General features: G+C 43.3%; 1 protein-coding gene across 1 annotated transcript in view; it reads left to right on the top strand.

Moving 5' to 3' along the window:
* Nucleotides 1-26,761, top strand: part of LOC130877080 (leucine-rich repeat-containing protein 37A-like) — a 95,932-nt gene that overhangs the window by 31,095 nt on the left and 38,076 nt on the right. Inside the window, 4 exon segments of the mRNA XM_057773986.1 lie at nucleotides 906-977; nucleotides 4,215-4,289; nucleotides 6,936-7,054; nucleotides 9,333-11,059. Of these exon segments, the coding sequence (XP_057629969.1) occupies nucleotides 906-977; nucleotides 4,215-4,289; nucleotides 6,936-7,054; nucleotides 9,333-11,059 (1,993 nt within the window).

The raw sequence follows: 26,761 nt of genomic DNA, 5'->3' as shown, positions 1-26,761 counted from the left end.
TATAGAGAACCCATTGGCTGGATCACCTTATTAACAGCTCTTAGATCTGTTACCATTCTCCATTTTCCAGATTTCTTTTTAACAACAAATACAGGAGAATTCCAAGGGCTGGTTGATTCTTCAATATGCTGAGTATCTAGTTGCTCCTGCACCAGCTGTTCTAAAGCCTGACCACAAGTTTAACATTTGCTTCACAAAAGGTGAATGCATGCCATATGAGACTATTTGCTTCCTTGAATATCCTTAAATTTAACATTGGCACAGGAGTCCAATTGGCTGTAATAGAGCCTGTAAGGTTATTGGATATATTAAGGTTGGTTGTCTGAAAACCTTAGGCTGTTCCTTTCAATTCTTATAATGCAATGCTCACTTTCCTTGCTGCATAGTGATGGCACACACCTTTAAACCCAGCACTCAGGAGGCAGATACAGAGGCAGGCAGATCTCTGTGAGTTCAAGGCCAGCCTGGTCTACGGAGCAAGTTCCAGGACAGCCAGGACTGTTGCACAGAGAAACCCTGTCTTGAAAAAAAAATACCCAAAGCAAAACAAAGCAAAAATCCTTTCCTATAGGTTAAGGGCTTTATTACCCTTTTACTTGTTTGTTGGATTTTTTTAACCTAAATGCTCTTTGGCATTTTTTCCTTTATATCCCCCTTTTCCTCCATTTTACTTTATTTTTTCCTATACTCGTGGATGGTTTCCAAGGGAAGGATATTCATGGATTCTAAGTATATTATACAATAATAATATATATAATAATATATACCTATAAAGGATGTTATAGGTAAAAACATCATGATTTTTTAAAAATATAAATGTCCATGCCAAAGAAATTAATACAAACTTTTCAGGTAGTTTCAAGATGCTGCATTGTTTGTAACATAAATTCTATCACATTTTTCAGAATCCTCAGCCAGAACCCTCTGACAGTTGTTGAAGATCCCTACCTTTATAAGTTGCCAGCATTAAAATATTTGTGAGTATTGTAGTTGCCTCATGGTTCCTTAGATGAGTTCTAAAGAACTCATCTTTATTTCCATAAGGAGAGCATTTTGTCTTAAAAATTTTTTAAAAAATCCCAATTTTAGTTTTAACTGAATGTTTAAAAAAAACCATTGACTACCCAGGTGTAGAAGGAGCTGTGGGCCGGCCTGGGAGCTGTGAGCTGTGTTCCTGCCACCCCAGCTCCTGATAGCCTGGCTAGCTTATGCCCCAAAATAACAACACACAAACTCTATTCATTTAAACACTGCTTGGCCCATTTCAATTCATGTGTGTAGCACCCCAAGGTGCGCTTACCGGGAAGATTCTAACCAATGTCCATCCTGGGTCGGAGCTTCATTGCATCTGCCCCAAAGAGCAGGGCTAAGGTGTCTGAGCTCACTTCCTCTTCCTCCCAGCATTCTGTTCTGTTTACTCCACCCACCTAAAGGCTGGCCAATCAAATGGGCCAAGGCAGTTTCTTTATTAGCCGATGACCTTCCTCCATCACCCAGGAAAGGTAGTGACTGCTTTTAATTCCAACACTTGGAAGGCAGACACAGGCAGATCTCTGAGAGTTACAGATCACCCACGTGTGTACATTGGGAGACACTGTGTCTTAAAAGAAAATGAAATAAAAGAAATAAGAGTAGGGCCTGACAAATAGAGGGTTTCCAGCAAGTCTGAGGACCTGAGTTCAAGGACTAGCTCGTGTTATTTGTTCTCTGACCTCCACAAATACATTGTTGATGGAGGAGGGTTATCTGTCTATGTGTTACTTTCATTGGCTAATAAATAAAGAAAACTGCCTGGCCCATTAGCTCTAATCTCTTATTGGCTAGCTCTTACATATTGATTCAACCTATTTCTATTAATGTGTATTGCCACTTGACTGTGGCTTAGCGGGACAAGTCTAACCGGCGTCCATCTCAGAGAGGAGAGCTATGGCGTCTGACTCACTGCCTTCTTCCTTCCAGCATTCTGTTCTGTCTTCCCCGCCTACCTATCTTCTGACCTATCAGGCCAAGCAGTTTTCTTTATTTATTAACCAATGAAAGTAACACATAGACAGATAACCCTCCTCCATCACATTGTGGCACATGTACACACACACACAAATGAAAAAGGTAAAGAAAGGATACAATGGGCAAGACATTCAGCTGAGGAGGAAAGTGTGTTGAAGAACATAGAGATGTATATGTAAACAATGTAGGAATATCTTCTCAGAAAGCGCAGTCATAAGTGTATACTATTTTTCTTTCTTTTTATTCTTCTCTTATATATTACATCCCAACCCCAGCTCTCTTCCCCAGTCTTTCCTCCACACTTTCTTTCTCCCCCCAGATCCACCCTACCTTTTAAATTAAAAAATATTTCAAGTGTGGCTCTTTTCCTTGTGAATGTCTAGGCAACCTGTATATGCAGTGCCCACATGTGCCAGCAGAGGGCGCCAGATGACTGGAGTTACAGACGATTGTGAGCCACATGTGGATGTGGAAATGGAACCCCGATCCTCCTGAAGAGCAAAATTCTTAATGGCTTAAGAGCCCCAGTGTATACTACTTTTACAAAGAGGAGCTATGTTTGATTTCCAGCAACCACATTGGGATGTTCACAATTGCCTGTAACTCCAGCTCCAGGGAATCTGACACCTCTGACTTCTGTGCACATGCACACACACTTTAAAAAAATCAGTTTTTTTTTAGAAGGAAAGGGGTTTGGAGAGATGGCCAAGTGGTCAAGAGGACTTACTACTCTTACAGAAGACCCAGGCTCAGCTCTCAGCACACACCAGGTGGCTCACAACCACCTGGAACTCGGTCCTTCTGGCCTCAACAGGCACCTGAACACATACACATAAATAATAAGTAAATATTTTGTTTTAAAAAAAAGAAGTGAGAAGGGAGCTCTGTATGGTGGTGTGCCTTTAGATCCAACTCGGGAGGCAGAAGCTGGCAGGTTGCTCAGAATTTGAGGCCAGCCTGGTCTACATAGTGAGTTCAGGCCAGGCAGGGCTAACAAAGAGATCCTGTCTCAAAAATTAAAATAGCCAGCTTCCTGTGTTTTTAATATAGATGTATATACTGACTGACAGGACTTTAAATAAATGGGAATTGGGTGTTTAGAAATTGAGTGAAAAGAAACTTGAGTGACAGCTGCAGTAGCGTGTGTGCAAGATGAAAATGAGAGTCAGACAGTGATGGAGACGGACTCTGTTCTATGGAGTCAGACAGTGATGGAGACGGACTCTGTTCTATGGAGTCAGACAGTGATGGAGACGGACTCTGTTCTATGGAGTCAGACAGTGATGGAGACGGACTCTGTTCTATGGAGTCAGACAGTGATGGAGACGGACTCTGTTCTATGGAGTCAGACAGTGATGGAGACAGACTCTGTTCTATGGAGTCAGACAGTGATGGAGACGGACTCTGTTCTATGGAGTCAGACAGTGATGGAGACGGACTCTGTTCTATGGAGTCAGACAGTGATGGAGACGGACTCTGTTCTATGGAGTCAGACAGTGATGGAGACGGACTCTGTTCTATGGAGTCAGACAGTGATGGAGACGGACTCTGTTCTATGGAGTCAGACAGTGATGGAGACGGACTCTGTTCTATGGAGTCAGACAGTGATGGAGACGGACTCTGTTCTGTGGAGTCAGACAGTGATGGAGACGGACTCTGTTCTGTGGAGTCAGACAGTGATGGAGACGGACTCTGTTCTGTGGAGTCAGACAGTGATGGAGACGGACTCTGTTCTGTGGAGTCAGACAGTGATGGAGACGGACTCTGTTCTGTGGAGTCAGACAGTGATGGAGACGGACTCTGTTCTATGGAGTCAGACAGTGATGGAGACGGACTCTGTTCTATGCCAAGATTATTGATTTAAGCAAATATTAAACCTGCTCTTTTTTTCGAAAAGAGCTCTATGAAATAATCTTCTACAGCAATAGATTTTACATTTAGTTATGTTTAACTGTATGTGTGTGTGTGTGTGCTAATATGACCACATGTGTGGGAGAGGCCAAAAGAGGGTGGCAGCGGCTCTGGAAATGGAGTTCCATGTGACTCTGAGCTGCCCAACGTGGGTGCTGGAGAATGAATTCAGATCCTCTGAACCATCTCTCCAAGCCCAACAATAAATTCCTAAACCAGATACTTTTATAGGAAAGCCAGAGCATAAGTGACCGCTTGTGATGAAAATGGCTCCTCATGAAATCTCTCTCCTTCAGAGACCTGGGGAAAACACATGTGCCGCTAGCAGCGCTTGAGAACATCCTCATGATGAGCCTGGAGCTGGAGCATCTGTAAGGTTTACTTTCTTAGGATGAGTTTACTTAGGTTTAAAAATGTTAATGCGTATGTGTGTGAACGCATGTGTGTGCAGACATGTGTGTGTGTGCAGATATGCGTGTCTGTGTGCATGCATGTGTGTATGTGTGTGCAGACATATGCGTGTGCAGATGTGTTTGTGCATGAGTGAGTACGTGCGTGTGTGTGTGCAGGCATGAGTGTGAGTATGGAAGTCAGAGGACAGCTTTCTGAGATGGCTCTCTTCTTCTTCTTCTTCTTCTTTTTTTTTTTTTTTTTTTTTTTTTTTTTTTTTTTTTTTTTTTTTTGGTTTTTCGAGACAGGGTTTCTCTGTGGTTTTGGAGCCTGTCCTGGAACTAGCTCTTGTAGACCAGCCTGGTCTAGAACTCACAGAGATCCGCCTGCCTCTGCCTCCCGAGTGCTGGGATTAAAAGCGTGCGCCACCACCGCCCGGCTGAGATGACTCTCTTCTTACACTGTGGGTTCCAGGGATCAAAGTTGTTTGCATGACAGGGGACTTTCTGCTGAGCCTTCTTGTCAGCCCTAGCTTTCTTTATAATTTTTTGTATTTGAAATTCTTTTGAGATTTGCCTTATTCTTGAGTCTGAGGTATTGAGATATAATGTTCATGCAATTAATTCAAATGCATAGTTTAGTGAAGCTTTCATAGTTAGTTCCCTAACCACTATTACAGAACTGACACAGACCATTTGTCCCCTCCTAAGGATCCCTCCTGAATGTTTGTACCCTTCCCACCGCCAGCCCCTGTGATGCGCCAATCTTATTTCTAGCCCTATAGCTTTTCTTTCCCCAGAACATCTCATAAATGACATCCCACAGTGGCCTTTTGGCCATCTTCTCTCACTGAGCATGATCTTTAGCGTATCTCACCAGCAGAGGACGAGAGGTACTTATAAGGTAAACATGTTACCAGGGAAATTAGGGTTAGGAATGGACTCAAAAGGAACCTCGAAGCCAATTAGAGTAAACAGACTAAGCAAGCTGTGGGCTCAGCTGCTGCCTGGAAGTATCAGACAAACAGGAGGAAAGGGGAGACCACGCCACTCCAACAGCTACGTAGTTAAAGGGGAGCAGAGAGCATCATGGGGGGGGGGGGAACAGGCCCAAAGGACTAGAAAAAGCGCATCAGGCTGTGGCCAGCATCTAGAACGGGATCGAAGAGAAGGAAAGTGAAAATAGGAGCTCTCAGAGTAAGGACTCAGGAGGGCGTGGCGACTCCACAGCAACCGCAGGGAGGCCAGGAATTCTGGGAAGGAGAACAGATCGTCTCATCTAAGAGAAAACCCGTTCTCACCTCATTAGCATGGCTTAAGTTGGGTCTCCCTTCTTGTGGAGTGTTCCCTTCAAGGGGTGGCTGACTTGCCCAACTGGAATGATGTCACTAATGTCCCAGATCTGAGCCCCATCCTCTTGACCAGAAGGAAAGGTTTTCCTCAATGGGCCTTCCCTATACCACGCGTCCCCCTCAATGGGCCTTCCCTGCACCACGCGTCCCCCTCAATGGGCCTTCACTGCACCATACGTTCCCCTCAATGGGCCTTCACTGCTGCTGTACCACGCGTCCCCTCAATGGGCCTGCATTGGGGCTGTACCACGCGTCCCCCTCAATGGGCCTGCATTGGGGCTGTACCATGCGTCCTCCCCAATGGGCCTTCCCTGTACCACGCGTCCCCCTCAACGGGCCTTCACTGCTGCTATACCACGCTTCCTCCTCAATGGGCCTTCACTGCTGCCGTACCACCTGTCCTCCCAAGCATCTTTCACGTGGATGTGCCTAATGATAAACTTGTCTGAAGCAATTGTTACTTGGTGATCTAAACTGACACATTTATTAACTGGTGTTCTTTTGGAGAATTACCCAGCTTTTGTTTTTGAGTACTGTTATCAATTCATGGATTCTCTTTACAATTACATTTTACTTACTGTGGTCTATGTGTGTGTGTATGTGTATTGTGTGCTGTATATGTGTGTGTGTGCATATTTCGTATGTGTGTATGTGTGCATATGGTATGTGTGTATAGTCGTGTGGTATGTTTGTGAGGCGAGTGTGTGTGAGTGTGTGTGTGTGTGTGTGTGTGTAATTCTAAAATCAAGCCCAGGACCTTGCACTGATACAGGAGTACCATACCAAAGAGCTGCATTCCCAGCCTTTATTCTTTCAACTGCACATTATGAGGCTTGGTCAATTGTGATCCTTGATGCCATTGAACTACATGACATAACTTAAAGGAGGAGGTTTTAGGTTTAAGGTGACTTCTAGTATCTTCCACTTAAACAGAAATAAATTATCTCTAGGTTGGAGGCTTGCCCAGGCCATTCTTCCTGAGCGTGACCAACCCAGAGTGAGACTTGAGCTGAGGAGAGAGACGTCTACCGTCAGTGTCGCACACACACACACACACACACACACACACCCGACACTTGCTCTTCTGTTGAACACCTCTGTCCTCCTCCATGATTACTTTCAGTATCAGAGAGCAGCAATTTGCCATTGAGTCCCCACCCAACTGTACATGCCTCAAAAACTCTGTCCTCTGTGACCCTGTGGTGGCCTTGGCCTGCCTCTTCTGTACCTCAGTAGGCTTTTCCAGTAAACCAATTCTCTGTTTTTCTATTTACAGAATCTTACCTAGACATATGGCCTGCTGCCTCGGCAAATATAAAACTGATATTGAGGTTGTCTGCAAGACAGTCAAACTGCATTGCCATACTGGATGTCTGACAAACACCACACATTGTCGTGAGTCTCTTGCCTGATGTTTAATTTTGACATATAATTTTTAACTGGTAAAGATAATTTCTTTTTAAATTACTTTTTATTTTAATTAAAATTAATTATATCACTTCCCTTCGTGCCTTCCTTTCCCTCCTTCCAACCTCTCCCATACCTCCTCCCTCTCAAATTGACTTTTTCTTGATTATTATTGCTATATATGCAGATATATAAACACATAAATCTATAATAGAACTTGCTTAGTTTTTTTTATGTTGCTTGTGTGTATATGATTCATGGCTGACCACTTTTATTGGATAGCCAGTTAGGAAGCTCATCCCTGGGAGGGATAGACTCTGCCTTGCTCAGCGGCCCTCAGTTGTCTGCAACTCTTTGTCGAGGAGTGGGACCTTGTGACCTTTAACCTGGATACCAGTGTTGTGCTTTTTCTGGGTGTGTGTAGGCAACCGTATTTTGAGGTATCATAAACATAACTTTCTTGTCACTCCTAGACAACAGAATCTCACATCTGACTTCCTGGTCCTCTGGCTCTTACAAGCTTTCTACCACCATGCCCCCTTCTGTGATGTTCCTAAAATTTAAACTAACAATTGTTTATTTCTATTCCTTCATTCGTAATAAAACTCCCTAGCTTCTAAATTTCTCCCTTGTGAAAATTGAGCTCTCAGATATTAATGCATTATTTAAAAATATGACTGTTCAGTGGGCAAATGAGATAACTCAGGGTCAAGATGCTTGCCACACACATCTGGTGATCACAATCAATCCCTGGAACCCCATAAAGGTAGAAGAAAAAACTCCACATGGCTGCCTCTGATCTCCACACTCAAACCATCACACATATACATCATGCACATACAGACACAATGTACGTACGTACGTATGTATGTATGTACGTATGTATGTATGAATGAATGAGCATACATACACAAACACAAAACTAGAGAGATAGTTTAGTGGTTTAAAGTACTTGCTGCTCTTGCAGAAAACCAAGGTTCAGTTCCCAGCATCCACACTGTGGCTCACAATCATCCATAACTCCAGTTCCAGGGGATCCTATGCCTGGCCTGCAGAGGTCAGGCCAGGCACACATGAAGTACACACACGCAAATGCAGGCAAAACAGTCATATACGTAAAATGAATCCTTTAAAAGTACATACCTATTAGCCAGGTGGTGGTGGCTGCTGCAAGGGTGCACGTCTTTAATCCAAGCACTTGGGAGGCAGAGGCAGGTGGATCTCTGTGTGTTCAAGGCCAGCCTGGTCTACAGAATGAGTTCCAGAACAGTCAGGACCACACAGTAAAACCCTGTCTCAAAAAAGCAAAAGAAGCATATACATATAAAAAAATGTTCCATACGTGAAAAGAGCAGAGAGGGACTGGAATGGGAGGGGTAATATGTGAACTATATGTGCACTGTGCTTGGCACCTTGGTCTCTTATATACTGCACTGTGGTCTAAAGCTGGCTTTGTGTACATGGTCTCAAGCACCCCTGACCTATAGGGCAGGTGTAGATGGTTTTGTTTGGTTTTCTTTTGCAGTTTTTTTTTATTAACACTATGATGCACTTTTATTTGGAATCCAAAACTTCTTGTTCTAGAAACAGTAAATGCTGCCAGCCTCTCCTAATGGAACATGCCTAGATTGGCCAGCTCTGTATTTGTGCACAGCCTCAAGTTTTTTCTATCCACAGATCAGTTGTGTGATTTTAATTAACTGTTTGCTTGTTTCTTGAGGCAGGATTTTATTATATAGGCTTGACTGGCCTGAGATTCCCTGGATACTCCAGGCTGGCCTTGAACTCATACAGATATGCCTGTCTCTGAGTCTGGAAGTTTTTTTGCCAGGATCACAGGTGTATGCCACCATGTCTGGTAGCAAATGATTTTCAAAGTGTTTTTCTAAACTGAGTGTGGTGGTACATGGTGTTAATGCCACCTACTTAGGAGGCTGAGGCAAAAGGAGCCATCCAAGGCCATATAGGCAATTTAGTGAGACCCTGGATTCCAACCACGCCCTTTTGCTGAGGCAGGAACGTGCGCAACTCTCCGTCAGCGCCCTGTGTGCACGCTTGTGTGTTCTAAGCAGCTAGTTTGGTAGTTCTGTCCTCTCTGGTTGTCATTGCCAATTCATAGGTTTAAATTTGAATTGATTTTTCTCTTCACTTCCTCCGGTATTTGCTGGCCCCTAATTTACTTGGTTGGGTTGAATGACTGTGGACTGAAAAAGGGCTGCCAGCATTTTCTGACCCAAAGCAATCTCTCCATCTCTGACAGTTGGAGCATCTATAGGGAACCCCGAAGGAGCATTCATGAAGGTGTTGCAGGCCCGGAAGGAGAACACCAGCACTGAGGTCACTATTGAACCAGAGACGGGCTATCCAGAAAAAGATGATCTTAGCTCTTCAGGCTTCATGGACGAGCAGCTCGACTTTAACGATGAAAGTGATGTGATTAGTGCCCCGAATTACATGCTGCCATATTTCTCAGAGGGAAATCTGGAAGATGTAGTGCCGACATTGTTACCATTCATAAAACTGCTGTTTTCTAATGTACAAAATGCAGATGGTTCACTGGAATCCTACCAAAATGATTCAAGGAGGCTTGCTCTTAACCCTGTACCAAAAGCAAGTAAGATGGCTTACAAAAATAAACTGAATAAACTTTATTTTCTAGAGAATTTGTTAGATGCAGAGATTGGTGAGGTTAGAAAGAAAGAGAAAACTGCCATCCTTATGCAGCAGTCTGGCCACTTGAGTCCCAAATTTAAACGACTAATATTTGGAAAGAGATGGGCACCTGCCCAGGCAGAGGAAAACAGTCTCGCAGAGATTGAGAAGGCAGAGAAAAGACTCCACAGCCTGAACAGAGTGCTCAAGGGGACAGGAAGCAGACAGAAAAGGTGCTTCAGGGAAGTGAGTGACAAGAGCCTGTGGAATAAGCAGAGTGTCCAGACACCTGTGGAGAGTATCGCCAAAGACTGGCAGCTCAGGACCCCACCCACAGCGGAGTTGCAGCAGCTCAGTCTGGTTCAGAAGCCCAGGACGTTAGTGGGAAATTCCTTCCACCCAGAGCCCTTGCTCCCAAAGGAACATGGGGAGGCAGTGTCTTCTTCCCCAGAACAGTCGCTGGTGGACAAGACTCCCACTACAAAATCGCTGCCTGAGTTCATAGACAGACGAAAAGACTTGTCTTGCACCATTTTCATTTTAGAAAGTGCAAACGCCAATGTGAAAAGAACAAAGGGGTCTAGCCCTAGTTTACTGTCTGAAAAGAGACACAGAAACCTTAGGAAGAAAAACTACCATTTCCGGTTGATTGCAAAGAGTCCAGCATCCTCTGCAGTGAGGAGCCTGGTAAATTCCCCTGCAGGAGGGGTCTTTTCATCTTTAGGAGACCTGAGTTATGCAGAAAAGCCTTTTGCACAATTAGATGCTGCCTCAGAACCTCCTACAGAAAAACTTCTTGAAGAAAATCAGGCAGCAATAGATGATACTGAAGAAAACATCCTCAAACCAGCCCTCACTGGGCCTAAAGAAGCTGCATTAGAAAATATTCCCCCTGAGAATCCTACTGTAGAGTCTAATGGGCCTACATCTGATTTAATTACAACTGCTCAGCAAACAAGCGAGCCACGGTTAGACTTTATCTTGGGGTCTGACTCTCATGACCATTTCAAAGAATTTGCTTACCCATTACTGATGTCACCAGGTGAACGCTTTGAATCTCAGCTAAACCAGCAGTTGCGGCCCCGCATCCCCAACAACAACATGAGAAAGCTTATTTCTCACGTTATCAGGACTTTGAAGATGGATTGCTCTGATCCCCGTGTACAACTGTTCTGTGCCAAACTCATCTTCAGAACCGGCCTCCTGATGAAGCGTCTCAGTGAGCAACAAGAATTCAAGTTGTCCAGGGCCGAATGGGATATGGACCAGTGGAAAACTGACAACATCGTCAATGAGAGCACAGAAACCCAAGGCGAACAGAAGGGTCTGGAACAAAGTCAGGTGAGGACGGTGCTGGAACATGGGTCCTGCGTACCCTTTCAGTCACTTAAGCAGAAAGACCAGGGCCTCCTACTTCAGATATTGTATTGTCCGCATAACTCTAGTCCAGCCAAGACAATGATTCCCACTGTATTTTTTTTTTTTTTTTTTTTTTTGGTTTTTCGAGACAGGGTTTCTCTGTGGTTTTGGAGCCTGTCCTGGAACTAGCTCTTGTGGACCAGGCTGGTCTCGAACTCAGAGATCTGCCTGCCTCTGCCTCCCAAGTACTGGCATTAAAGGCCTGCGCCACCACCGCCCGGCTCCCACTGTATTTTTATATGTACTAGTTTGTTTTGTTTTGTTTTTGAGACAGGGTCTCACTGTGTAGCCCTGGATTCCCAGAATTCTCATGCAAACCAAATTGGCCCGAAACTCAGAGATCCACCTGCCTCTGCCTCCCAGTGCTGCGTTTCAATGTGTTTGCTACCACACCTAACTTCTACTGCGTTTCTAAATTTAAGACATGGAAGCAGACTTAAAACACAGAATATAATAAAATGTACTACAATAAAGCATGTAACATATTGGATTCAGTATGATCTTTTATAAATGAGAAAGCTACTCACCTGGAAGAATGTTTTTAGGGTTTTTTTTTTAAAAAAGAAATATTGTTTTGTTGTTCCATGTAGATCAAACCCAGCACCTAGTACAAGCTAAACAAAGGGTTCAACCACAGAAGTACATCCTGAGACCTTGGTTCTTTGAGTCAGAATATCACTGTATAGCCCAAAATAGCCTGCTCACTTTGTGGCCGAAGTTGATACCAAGCTCATGGCAGTCCTATCTTAACCTTCCAATTGCCAGATTATATACATGAGTTACCAAACACAGCTCAAGAATGAATTTTGGCCGGGTGGTGGTGGCGCACGCCTTTAATCCCAGCACTCGGGAGGCAGAGGCAGGCGGATCTCTGTGAGTTCCACACCAGCCTGGTCTACAAGAGCTAGTTCCAGGACAGGCTCCAAAACCACAGAGAAACCCTGTCTCGAAAAACCAAAAAAAAAAAAAAAGAAAGAAAGAAAGAAACTGCCTTGGCCCTTTAATAGGACAGAAAATTAGGTAGGCGGAGTAAACAGAATAGAATGCCTGTAGCGGTTCCCCTCGGCCAGCAAGGAAGACGCAACACCAGAGCTCTTCTTGCTAAGCAGTTTATTTCAGGACTTTATTCACAGCTCGCTCTCGCGCTCTCTCGCGCTCTCTCTCTCTCTCTCTCTCTCTCTCGCTCTCTCGCTCTCTCGCTCTCTCGCTCTCTCGCTCTCTCGCTCTCTCTCTCTCTGGGCAAACATCTCCCAGCCCTTAAGTAGGCCTGGGCCACCAACCCCAGATTGCCAGGTGGGCACTGCCCATAGGTCCACGCATATGCAAGCAGCTGACAATCATTGCGTGATAATAGCATAAGTCAGGCCTAGTTGATATTAGGAGTTGATTATCACAGAGAGCACTCGCTTTTGGGATCACGGAGGGCGGAAGCCAGCACCATTAGGTGCGACTCCACGCAGCTCTCTACACGTAGCCATCAGGTGTGACTCCAGGAGGCTCTCTACAGTTCCCTCTTTGTTTTGCAAAGCAACAGGCAAGAGTAGAGGTCTGATCTCTGTTAAAAATGGAACATGTACTAGTGTCTGTCCAGGTGTCATCCACCCAGAGAACACTACACCTGTCTGGTGTCTTTTTACAGAGGTGGGAGTTAGACACCAACCCACACGCAATCAGACCTGCTCTTCCTGAGGTCGACCTCTCTGACCTCAAGTGCAGTGCACAAGCCTCACATCCTGTGCTCAAATATAGATAACCAAGCTTGAGGGGACTGTCCTGCTTCAATGGCCGTGAAGGCCTTAATGATCATAACTGCATTGCGATGCTGTGAAACCCTTATGTGACAAATACACCATAGGCATACCAGGGAGGCAAGCACCATTAAGTCTGTTAGGGCTCCTATTCCCGCACACTCCTTCAGATGATCCATGGCTATGATGATCCAGGAGGATAGTCCTTCTGCCAGGCTGGTATCCATGCATGTGGAATTTGCAGTCGCAATCGCCACTCTCAGCTTTTCCAGTTGTTCGAATTCACCAGACCAATTACCTAAAAGATATCTAGACAATTCTTTAGACAAATTAGCTGCATGGGTAAAGTTTTTATACCACAACCCACCCTCACCTTCTGAAGGCGACCTCTCAGCATTCCCTAGTTCCCGATATCTCGGCTGGGACCTCCAAATGCTGTTCAGGGCCAGATTATATAGAGATAGCCATGTCCCCCCAAACCCACCAGAAACCACTCTCCTGCCATCAGGAACTCCTGAAGGGCTCCTGCTCAGAGCAGCTTTTCGCTCTTTGGCGCTCCTGCTCCAGTTTGTCTTAGCTCCAGCACTTGTAGTTGTATTTGCTGATGCTCCTGGAGCTGCTGTGGCATCCGCCAGGCTAGGCACCGACTGGGCTGAGGCAATGTGCCTTCCATCACAGCCACCTAGCAAAGCTCTGCTCCAGCTGCCTCCTAGCCCCAGCTGCAGTTGTTCTGGGTCCAAACTGGTGCATGGAGTGGAGCAGAACTCAGGAAAGCAGGCTTGCTGCTCGGCAACCACTGAAGGGTGGAGCAGAACTCCACCCTTATCGCGGCGGTTGTGCTGCTCTTCTGTGCCCTGAGGCAGGTCCCAGGTGTTTGCATGCTTGCAGCCCCTCAGTGCGCTAGCTGCCTGGAGCTCCTTGGCCTTGGAGCCGCAGCTGCTCACACTCCACTGCTAACTCAAGAGGTCTGGGTAATTCCAACCACGTGAATATTGAATAAATCCTTGGGCTCTCATCGTCTGTGGAAACAAAAACAGAGCCTCCTTTCCAAAGCATTAATTTCCTCCCAATACATGCGTCCCCTCAGGCCAGGGACAACCTTGTTTGTTTATCCTGTTTTCTCGTGAAGGAAGTCAGGATTAACATAAATTTTTAGAACGAAGCAGCTCATTGAGAGCCAAAAAAAAATTTGGTGTGAAGATAAAGCTCCCATCTGAACAATTGCTAGATTCGTAACCCATCTGCTCCTGTCGAGGCTCTACTTTTATCCTGCTCTCCCTTTTTCAACTGGTGAGAGCAGAAAACCCACTTTTGTCCTCTTACCTGAGGATTTACCGGTGCACTCCCCGACTGCAGCAAGTTCTGGGCTCCATGGAGAGAGATTTGAGGGTTCCCCATACGAGGCCACCACTTGTCCCCGTACGGGCCACCACCTGTTGCGTCCACCTCTCGGCCAGCAAGAAGGACGCAACACCGGAGCTCTTCCTGCTGCAGTTTATTCAGGACCTTTATTCACATCAATCTTTCTCCTTCTCTTTCTCTTTCTCTTTCTCTCTCTCTCTCTCTCATCTCTCTCTCTCTCTCTCTCTCTCTCTCTCTCTGGGCATCCTCTCCCAGCCCTTAAGTAGGCCTGGGCTGCCAACCCCAGATTGCCAGGTGGGCACTGCCCATAGGTCCACGCATATGCAAGCAGCTGACAATCATTGCGTGATAATAGCATAAGTCAGGCCTAGTTGATATTAGGAGTTGATTATCACAGAGAGCACTCGCTTTCGGGATCACGGAGGGATGACTCTCGGAACTGAGACAGATGTAGGCTAGAATCCTTCCTGGTAAGCCAGCACCTTGTGGTGCTACACAGATTATTAGAAATGGGTTAAGCAAGATGTGAGAGTTAGCCTATAAGAGGCTACAGATAACGGGCCAGGCAGTGTTTAAAAGAATACAATTTGTATGTTGTTATTTTGGGTAAAGCTAGCCGGGTGGCTGGAAGCAGCCCGCCGTTCCAGCTACACAGATGCGAAAGAATTGTAGGTGGTAGTTTTGTCCTAAAGTAAGCAGTGTTCCAAAATGTACATCAAAATTGAGGACATGGAAAGGTTAAGCACATTATAGAAGGTCTAAGTTAAAAAGGTCTATGAGAGGTAAAACTTGAGGAAAGATGGTATTGTATTACTAAGTTTATATTTATGTTCTACAGATGCGTAGTGGATAAAGGTACTTGCCGCCTCATGATGCAAGCCAGGTGACCAGAGTTCCATCCCTGGAAGCCTCTTGAAGGTGGAAGGAGAGAACTAACTCCATATGCTGTCCTTTGACTTCTGCATGCATGTTGAGGCATGTACCACATGACCATACAGTAGTAATAAAATGTATGACTTCATTATAATTAAAGATTATTTTTAAAGTTCTAACAGCAGACATCATTTGATGCTTATTTCATCGATCAGTCTACTCTGGATATTAGGAAGAAGCTACAGAAGCAAGAAACAAGATATAAATAATCCAAGATAACTTTTGAATTTGGCTTTTGGAGTTTTCTACAACTGTCGGAGCCCATGTGGGCCCAACACAGATCCCCTAACCCGGCAGGAACGGAGTCGCGAGGAATAAAACTGACACAGCTTACACCGTCATCGTGGAGAAAGCCAGAACCACTCTTTATTCTCCAAACATCTTATAACCCCCCTGAATTGAGTGGGGGAAAACACATTAGGCTGTCTCCTAGGCAACCAGGTGCCTTGGCTTAAGTCATGTCCACATCTAGCGGTCAGGTAGGCCATGAATTAGCATCTCTATAAGACATCCTCCAAATTACAAAGGAAGGGAAGCACCAAACCTCTAAACTATTAAGTCATCAGCTTCGGTCAACATCTCTTCTCAGGTACTCTACATTCTAACAAAAGAAAGCTCGGAGCAACATATCCTGGCTTTTGTTAAGGCAGAGAGACAGCTTGTCTGCAGAGCTATGTGACCAGCTCAGACCGGGCTAATGGCTTCTGTGCCAAATCGAAATATGGGCCCACATCCAACAAACTTGAGAGTCCAAAAGGGGAAAAGATCACAGACATGAGAGAAAGCAGAATCCAACTGGGACCCTGCCTAGTAATGGTTTTGTAACAAAGGTCAGCTGTCATACATAAAGGGCGGGACAGGCCTCCTTGCCCAGGTTCTGAGTTTTCATTTAGTTTCCCACCAGTGTGGGCAGCATTGTGGATCTAGTCCCTACTACACTTTGTCTTTACTTTTTTGTTTGTTTGTTTCTACTTTTATGTCATGTCTTTACTGCACTTTGGTGCACTAATGTAGTATTAGGAGCAGCGGGGCCTGGCCCATTAGCTCCAGCCTCTTATTGGCTAGCTCTTACATATTGATCTAACCCAATTCTAATATTCTGTGTAGTACCACGAGCTGGCTTACCAGGAAAGATCTTAACCTGCATCTGTCTGGAGTGGGAGAATCATGGCGACTCACTGACTCGGCTTCTTTCTCCCAGCATTCTGTTCTGTTTACTCCACCCACCTAAGGGTTGGCCTATCAAATGGGCCTAGGCAGTTTCTTTATTAATTAACCAATGAAAGCAACAGATTAATACAAGACCCACCTCCATCACACTAAGGCTTTTCTTCATGTGGCAACTGGTCCTGGCTTTTCCCATTCCAGAGTTCACTAGGAACCCATGCCAGTTGACATCAGAGCCCTGGGTGCTAACCAAACTCTGGTCTTGGCACCCCTCTGATCATCCACCTAAATCCCCACATACTCGAGCACCCGAGACAGACAAAGGGAGCACTGAGTATCTGGGGCCCCCTCCTCCCAAAGAGATGTTGGCCCCACTTGAGTTGACTGACAGTTTATTTCTATTCCAGGACCCCAGCACTTCTCGGGAGTCGAACCCAGATCCTACGTAACTTGTTATTTCACATCAGCATCTGACCAACAAGCTGATAAGCCATAGAACATTTTTTTTGAATGCTGATTTTATTTTAGTAATTTAGGGAAGAGCAAGGGAGTTTTGCAAAGAGCAAAGGATAACATTCTGTTCAGAGTAATGAGAAGAGCTGAAAGGTCAAGCTCATGCCATGTTCCCTCTTCACGGGTGGATTGAGGACAAGGTCCACTTGGGATTTGTGCAGGGATTAGATTGCATTCAGGCCACATAGAAAGGCATCATTATTATTCTCTTGGCACAGAAGGCAGAGAATCCACTGGCTCAGTTGTGTTCTTCTGATTTCCACTCCCACTGTCTAGTGGAGCATTTACCAGATGAAGGTCTGGAGCAGAGACCATGCAACTTGCACTGGTCACCTTGAGGGCTTCCTTTACTGTAGAGGTCAGAGGGAACTTGCCCTAGTTACAGAAAGAGGCACTGAACCATGAGGTTTGTACCTTCCTCACAAAAGGAGCCACTCAGATCTGGGAAGGCTCTCAGGAAGTGCCCTATGCCTACCAAGGGAATGAGTGGGTTGGCTATGACAATGTCAAGAGCTTTCTTATCAAGGCCCAGTGGCTTCAGCAGAACAATTTTGGAGGTGCCATAGAACATTTTAACATCAAATTTGGATCAAATTCAGGCTCCCATCCTGCCTTCACAGTTCAAATGTACTGCCAGTCTAACTGAGGCTGCAGATCATCAGTTGGATGCAATACTTGTTCCGCCACTAGACAGCCAGAGTTCAAAAGCAACAACCTTCATGGTTTCACCCAAGGAGTTGAAGAAAGATTTAACTCAGCACAGGAAACTTGCTAAGGTGGTAGATGGAAAACCTCAGTTTCACAAAAAAAAAAAAACATAGGATGATGATTATGGTGACCTGAATATGAATGAAGCTTATTCTTACAGCCTTCCTCTGCAATCCCAGGAAAATGCAGATGAAGCTCCAGAGTTCCTAGAGCAGGATGAACCTGACCAGTTGGAGACACAAGTTCAAAATACAGAGAATCTCCATCAGGAAGCCCCAGATTATTTCCCACAGGAAGATGAACCTTTAATCCAAAAAGACTTAGTTCACCATCAGCTTCCTTCAGAGGAACCATCAGTTCATCCTGAAATACGTGGTCCACCTCCAAATAGAAATGAAGCTCAGCACACAAACCTGCCAAATGTGGCTTCAGAGGCAGATAAGGAGGTACAAGCTACTCTGGGCCAGCAACAGACCCTAGCCCACTTTGCAGAGAGTTCTGAGTTGTTGGAACCTTCATCAACCCAACAAGAGGCCCCAGCTCAGATTTTAGAGCTTCCTGAAAACCTTGGATATTCTGGTAGCCAGCTAAGAGCTCCAGCTCTGCCTACAAAGCTTCCCGAAGAAACCAGTCCTCTAGCTGAGCAAGAGGGTACAATTCCACAGCTCCCTCCGCATCCAAACCCAACCGAAGTCACAGTTCAGCCTTTGGAACTGGAACTCATCATAACTCATAAAACTACTGCTGAGGGAGAAGAGAACATTCTCAAGTTTGAGACCACAAGTCTAATTTCAGAACCACCTAAGGAGGTTGTAGCTCAAGAGCAGGAATATCAAGAGGCGACAGTTCCAACAGAAACTGAGCATCAAGTAGTTCCTTCATCTCAACCTTTGGATCTGGAACGCACCATAACTTCAGAGCCCACCAGAGAGCCTCAGCATCCTACAGTCCCACAGCACCCTCCGCATCCAAACCCTACTGAAGCCACAGTTCAGCCTTTGGAACTGGAACTCACCATAACTCATAAAACTACTGCTGAGGGAGAACATTCTCAAACTATTCCAGAGACCACAAGTCCAATTACCGAACCACCTCCAGCTCCAGTATATCAGGAGATGAAAGTTCCAACATCAGGTCAGGATCAAATTGAGTATCCAACAACACATGTTGTATCATTTCAGCCTTTGGATCTGGAACTCACCATAACTTCAGAGCCTACAAGAGATGCTAAACATCCTACAACTCCAAAGCACCCTCTGGTGATATATCCAGAAAGTATTCACTCTCAACATCCAAACCCAACTGAAGTCACAGCTGAACCTTTGGATTTGGAACTTACCATAGCTCCACAGCTTACTACTGAGGGAGAATTTTCTCAGAGCATTCAAGAGACCACAACCCAGATTACAGAACCACCTAAAGTGGCTGTAGTTCTAACCCCAGTATATCAGGAGGTGACTGTTCCAATACCAACTGAGGATCAAGCTGTTGTATCATTTAGGCCTTTGGATCTAGAACTCACCATAAGTTCAGAGCCTACTAGAGAGCCTCACCATCCTACAACTCCAAGGGAAACTACAGTTCCTCCTCCAGAGTACCCTCTGGTGATATATCCAGAGCCTGTTCACAGTAAGCACACAACTCAGATACCTGAAGTCACCGTTCAGCATTTGGATCCAGAACTTACTGTAACTTATCAACCTATTAATGAGGGAGAGCTTTCACAAAGTATGCACAAGAGCACAACTCAGATTACAGCAACACCTAAAGAGGGTGTAGTTCAAGAGGTGACAGTTCCTATACCAATTCAGGGTCAAGCTGAGAATCCAGCTCCACCCAGGATCTCATCTCAGCCTTCTCAGCCTCCTACAGGAACTCACTTTCATCCAACTCCACAGGAGACTAGAGTTCATCATTCAGATCACAGTGTGATCCTGAACCCAGAAGTTTTCGTTCCTCGTACAAGAACTCCAACTAAAACCGTAGTTAACCTTGATCCTAACTCATCTACTCTAGAAAACAGTCCTGAAAATGTGCAGAGGACCACTGCTGAAGTTAGAAAACCACCTAATGAGTTTGTCGTTCAAACTCGAGGATATGAGGAGGGCATGGTTCAAGGTCTAATTCAGAGTAAAGCTGAGTATCTAACAAAACCATATCATCCCTTAGACATGGAACTCACTGTAACTGCAGAGCCTACTACAGAGGGTCCTCATCCCACAGCTCTCAGTGAGACTACAGATCGTCCAGTGCATTCTCAAGTGACACCTCTAGAACAGGTTCACATTCAGCCTCCAAACACAACTGAAATCACGGTTCATCCTCCAGATTTGGAAGTTACCATAACTCATCAACCTACTACTGAGGGAGGACTCTTTGAACCTGTGCAAAAGACCTCTCAGCCTCCACAGCCGCATGAGGGGCTTGTTACCAGAGCTCCAGGGTTCCATGATAGTAAAGCTGCAATGCCAGGTTATCAAACTCATCATACAGTGTCACCTGAGGTCCAAGTTTACCATCTTGATGTGGAGCATGCTTTAACTGAACTATTTAAGATAGAGAGTGAACCTTTGGAAGCCCCAGGGAAAATTACTACCCTTCCTCTAAATAACCCTGAAGAGCTACTCCCACTTGATGAGAAGATTCAGGTTCAAAATTCAAACCTAACTCAAGTCACAGCTCAGTATTTACACTCAGAATTTTCAATAACTCGACAACCTAATACAATGGTTAAAGGTTCTGCCCCTATGAAGGACTCCCCAGCTCACACTTCTGAGATACCTATGGAGACCGAGGCTCAATTTCTAGAACATTATGAGACAGCAGCTCTAACTTTAGTTCATGTTGAAGCTCAGCGTTCAGATTCATCAACTATAGAGACTAAACCTGAAGTCCTAGAGACTGCAGCTGCTTCTACAGAGGCTGCACAGTATGGAGTCTCAACAACTACAGCTGCTTCTCCAGAAGCTGCACATTCTACAGTCCCAACAACTACAGCTCCTACTCCAAAGTGCCCTGAAATTACACTTCCACCTACAGATCAGTTTTCGAAAATGGAACTTACCATAACTCCATATTCTGAAAATTCCACTACAGAAAAAGATTTAACTATGGAACAAAATGCCTACATGTACATCAACCTATGTGAGTTCTGCTTGTGTGAAAATGAGACACTGCTGTGTGTTCATCTCAGCCCAGAGCGGAGACTCCACCAAGTTCCTGTGCCAAAGCCCGACTCCTACAACAACACTTTTGCTAACTTGTAAGACTCACCTTTATTTCTGTTTTACATTTGCCTGACATAGCACCTTTTTCTTCAAAGCTTTCCTGGGCCCGCTCCTTGCCAGTTCCTTGCAGGCATTGGCCAGAGCTGCACACGGAAACTGCATCCACCAGGGTCACCTCACCGTCAGCTTGGTTTTCCTTGTCTTTGCTTTTCTTCCCCAAGCCCTCTGAGTGAGTCTGGGGTTTTTCTGTTGCAGCCTCTCTGCAGTAATCTCCACAGGCACTTGGACTCAAATGCCACCAGAGTTACCCCTCACCACTGGCCTGAATTCCTGCAGTGCGTGCTTCTCCCACTTGATTCCCTGTGTGTGCTTTTCAGACAGCCAGCCTACTCTTCCTCTGGACCCCCTCCTCAGGCTACTGCCACACTAGGTTGCTGCCTTGACACCTGCTTGGGCTTCTACTGTTGTGACTTCCACGTGCTCTCAGCTCACAGCTGCATGCTAGCAGCTGCAGCTGTCCTTGGCCAGGCTGTGCACCACCTGTATTCTCTGCTCAGATGGTCTCTGAAGTGGCAGCTAGCCTCACACTTCACTATCATCGTCATCAAATTTGGTGGGACAGTTGGGAATTCTTAAAGGGAGGAATTAGTTTTTTTAAAAAAGTTTTTTCCCCACATTAAAAATTAGAAAACACTATTACGATGGAGTTATGTCTTTGTATGATTACACATTGGATGTTTTAAAAAATGGAACAATTAAGTGAGGGGATAATTAACATAGCTGTATTTTGCATAATGTTAATTATCATCATCAGTTTGGTAATTCTTGTTTTATCCCTAAAAAGTTGGTTGATATGAGTGACAAAATACAGGCCTTAGAATGTTACAAGAGAAATATTGCTGTTTTGGCTGATAAGTAGTTACAAACCTTAGAAAAACTTACTAAAACAGATAATAGAGATATTCAAACAAAGACAGAAAAATATAAAGGAGAACCAACCTCACCATTAAATCATAAAATTAGAGAGGAACAGTCCAAGGTCTTCAATCAAGTTGCCTTCCAGGAGCACCTACCAAGTGACAGGAATCTCCAAGGCTATGTAATAGTTAACTGGATTTCTCTATGGAAATGTTAGATTTGAGGAGCTTTAAGGAAGTGATAGTCTTATATGGTATGTGCTCACCTTTTGTGAAGCAGGTGTTAAATTCATAGTCAACTAGTAACAGAATTGTCCCACAAGACTGCAAAGATTTGGTTACAGCAGTATTGAAACCTGATCCTCAATTGTAGTGGGGTATCTGGTGGATAAATGAAGCAAGGACCACTGAACAATGAAGTCAGGCTAGAGGTATTGAAATTTCCCAAGACCAACTTCTTGGAGAAGGGGATTATGCTGATGTACAAACAGTTTCTATATGATGACTATACCTTGACTCTATGCTGTGCAGCAACTTGAATGTTTGGACAGAACTGAAGAAGTTGGAAAGAGAACTGAGTCATATAACTAAAGTTATATAGGGCCCAAAAGAAATCTTCACTAATTTTTTACAAAGATTGACTTTAACTATAAATAGAATGATACCAAATTCAAAAGCTAGACAAATAATAATTGTATCTTTGTTTTTTTGAAAATGCTAATTCACAATGCAAAGAAGTAATTGGGCCTTTAAAGGCAAGATCAGCACCCATAGAGGTAGAGATCTGAGATACAGTTAATGTTGAATCTCATAACCATGATGATGATTGGATAGGAGAGGTGATTTCCAGAGGCTTGAAGAAAAATGAAAATTTCAGGTGTTTTAATTGTGACAAACAAAATCAACTACAAAGGGACTGTAGGCAGGGAATTCCTAGAAACAATGTTTTCTAGGAATAATCCAAACAGAAGGCCCTTGCCTTCTAGAGTATGCAGCTGTGGCAAAGGCCAACATTGGACCAATGAACATAAATGCAGATGAACAAGGGACAGACAAGGTGACCCTTTGTCATCAGGCTCCCTGGGAAAGCACATCACATGTCCCTATGTCAAGTTTAGTTCAATCATTCCCTATCACCATGGGGTAAACTCCCCAGAACAATTAAAGAACCTAATGTCTATTGTAAAGAAAACATACTGCCCTGGATTATAGAACAGCTTTAGGAGATAAAACAAATTTCAGGAAAAAACTATAAAGCAAATATTTTGGCAAGCTTCTATAAATGAACAAAGACCAAAGCTAAAAATGTGAATAGGCAACATTGTAATTGAAGGTTTGTAGACACAGGGGACGATGTAACAATAATTACACCAGAATCTTGGCATCCAAATTGGCCTCTTCATGAGGTAAATGTTCAGCTTTTAGGGACGAGAACTTTATCTCAGTTAAAAAAAAAAAAAAAAAAAAAGTACAAGATGGGTCAAATGTATAAGGCTAGAAGGCCAGAAACAAAAATTAAAAATATATGTGGCTAATATAGCAATGAATTTATGGGTACATGATTTGTTACAGCAATGAAATACTTGGATTAACATTCCTTCAATCTCAGGAACAAACCATAATCTAACGTAGGTTTCTGGAAAAAGTATTAAAAGACATTTATAAAGAAGAATCACCAGTTATTCAGGTTATACAAAAAAACAGGGCACAATAGCTGCTGATCTTTCAAAGGTAAAGCCCTACCTTTAAAATGGTTAACTGAAAAGCTTGTCTGGATGGATCAATGGCCTTTAAATTATAGACCTTAGGATGGATGATACAGGGGCAGCTAAATATTCAACATATTAAAGAATGAACCAGCCCTTGGAATGTTCCTGTATTTGTTATTAAAAAGAAATCTGGAAAATGGAGAGTGTTAACAGATTTGAGGTCCATAAATAAAGTAATTCAGCTGATGGACTTCCTACAGCCTGGAATTCCTTTGCCTTATCTATTACCTAAAGGATGGTCTTTTACAGTTATTAACTTAAAAGACTGTTTCTTCACTATACCTTTACAAGAAAAGGATAAGGACGGTACCTACTTATAAGAATTCTCAGTCTGCTAAGAGATATCAGTGGAAGACTCTCCAACAAGGGATGTTAAACAACCCAACCCTGTGCCAATATTTTGTACAACAGATGTAGGAAATGATTCATGTATAGTATCCTCAATCTATAATTTACCATTATATGGATGAGATCTTACTAGTTGATTCCAATATAGATTCTTTATAGGAAATGTTTGGAAAAGTAAAGAAAATTTTGCTTTGTTGGGGATTACAATTGCTCCTGAAAAACTACAAAGAGGAGATTCTATTAATTATCTAGGATACACAATAGGTTTACAAAAAAATTCAACCCCAAAAGGTACAAATCAGGTGAGATCAATTGTGGACTCAATGACTTTCAAAAATTTCTGGGAGACATTAACTGGCTATGGCCCACAATTGGATTGACAATTCAAGAACTAAGCAACTTATTCCAAACATTACAAGGTGATAAGAACTTGTTAAGTAGTGCAAGAAAATTATCAGCTGAAGTTAAAAGATAATTGGCCTTTGTAGGAAAAAAAAGTGCGTTTTGCAGAATGCACGTGTGGATTGTTAGAATCCAGAACTGAATTGTATTCTGCATGTTTTACCTTCTATACCTTCACCTACAGGAATTTTAATGGAGAGAGAAGATAATACCTTAGAATAATATTTTTAGCATACAAACAGAATAGAAATTAAAGACCTATGTAGAAAATGTTTCTGAGTGGATTCTAAAAGGGAAATGAGACTTCGTCCATTAGCAAGAACAGACCCAGCAGAAATTGTAGTACCTTTTGGTACTAAAATTTCCTCCTTATGGGCAGAAAGTGAACCCTGGCAAAGAGCTTGTAGTAATTAATTTGGGGGGGGGGGGAGATTAACAACAAATAGCCCAAAAGCAAAAGAATTCAGTTCATAGAGAACTGACAGGATCCTTCCTCACTCTGTGTGGGGAACACCAATTTCTGGAGCTCCTACATTCTATACTGATGTGAACAAATCAGGAAGACCAGTTTTAGAATAGGAAATTTGAATAAAGTGGCTCAAAGCCCTTATGATTCTGTTCAAAAGTCAGAATTATATACTATTCTCAGGGTATTATTAGATTTGCTATAACCTCTTAATATAGTTACTGACTCTTTTTCAGGGTTTCTCTGTGGCTTTGAACCTGTCCTGGAGCTAGCTCTGGTAGGACAGACTGGTCTCAAACTCACAGAGATCCGCCTGCCTCTGCCTCCCAAGTGCTAGGATTAAAGGCATGCACCACCACTGCCCAGAAGTTACTGATTCTTAACATGCAGAATATGTTTTACATATTGAAACTGCTGAATTTATTCCAAATGATTGACTTTATAATTTATTCAGTTAAAGAAATAATCAAAAACAAATCATTCCTTATATATAACACATATTAGATCCTATTAGATCCTATATGTGCCTACCAGACTCTCTGGCACAAGTAATCAAGTAATTATGAAATTGATCAACTATTGATAAGAAATGTCCTAGAAGCCTCAGAATTTCTTGAAAAGCATGCCAATAGCAAGGATTTAAAAAAAAAAAAAAAGATTTTTCCTTCACTTGGCAATAAAGACAATTATAAGAAAATGCCATACTTGTTTTTTGTAGAACCAAACTTCACTACCTGCAGGAAGTAACCCAAAGGGTACTCAAAGAAATGAAATTTAACAAATGCACATGTTCCATTTTCCAGAGTTTGGAAAATTAAAATATGTATGCCATACCATAGATAGATATGCAGGATTTCAATGAGCAACTGCTTTGAGTTCTGAAAAGCCTGATTCTGTAATCACACATTTGTTAGAAGTTATGGCCATCAAGGGGATACCTGTACAAATTAAGACTGACAATTCTCCAGCATATGTCTTACTAAAATGAAACAGTTTTTTGCATATTACAACATAATGCTTATTACAGGTATACCACATAATCCTACAGGGCAAGCAGTTGTAGAAAGATCTAATTGAACTCTAAAATAGATATGCTTAATAAACAGAAAGGAGTAATAAAGGCCCCAAGAGATAGATTGCACAGTGCTTTATTAACTTTAAAATTTTTAAATGCTAATGAGAAAGGAACAACAGCTGCAGACATTGGATAATTTAAAAAAAACAACTGAATTTAAATTAACCTGTATTCTTTAAAGATTAAGGCTTAAATATTTTCTCAAAGTTTAAAAAAATTAATATACATATATATTAAACTTTTTAAATATTTATTTATTTATTTATTAATTATGTATACAATGTTCTGTCTGTGTGTATGCCTGCAGGCCAGAAGAGGGCACCAGACCTCATTGCAGATGGTTGTGAGCCACCATGTGATTGCTGGGAATTGAACTCAGGACCTTTGGAAGAGCAGGCAATGCTCTTAACCACTGAGCCATCTCTCCAGCCCTAAATGTGTAGCCCAGGCTGGCCTCGAACTCGTGATCCTCCTGCCTCTGCCTCCTTCAGCAAATCCTACCGGCGTACGCCACCACAACCGGCTATATTAAACTTTTGTCCAGTATTAATGGTCATATAGAGCCCTAACTAATCCTAGAAAAAGGCTTCCTCTAGCTTCTTGTAAATGATTTCAGGTTTGTGTCTCTATCAGGTAACTAGAAATTAAGTTTTTGTACTTTGAATGTGCTTAATAAATCATAGTCCTTTAGTTTATTTGAGATATACTGGATATGATATTTAAAATTAAGTTAGGCCAGGTGTGGTGGCGCACACCTGTAAACCCAGCACTCAGAAGGCAGGGGCAGACAGACTCTGAGTTCAAGGGCAACCTGTTCTACAGAGTAAGTTCCAAGACAGCCAGGGATACACAGAGAAATCCTGTATTGAAAAACCAAATATATATTTACATTTTCTGCAGTGAACCATGGTCATTCCTAACAGTGAACTTTGGAGTCTCCAAGAGGAAGATGGAGCCCCACAACGACAATTCCACCGGGACTAGGGCAA

Source organism: Chionomys nivalis, chromosome 7, assembly GCF_950005125.1.
Source record: "Chionomys nivalis chromosome 7, mChiNiv1.1, whole genome shotgun sequence".
NCBI classification, from domain to species: domain Eukaryota; kingdom Metazoa; phylum Chordata; class Mammalia; order Rodentia; family Cricetidae; genus Chionomys; species Chionomys nivalis.
This window is presented reverse-complemented; position numbering and strand designations above follow the sequence as displayed.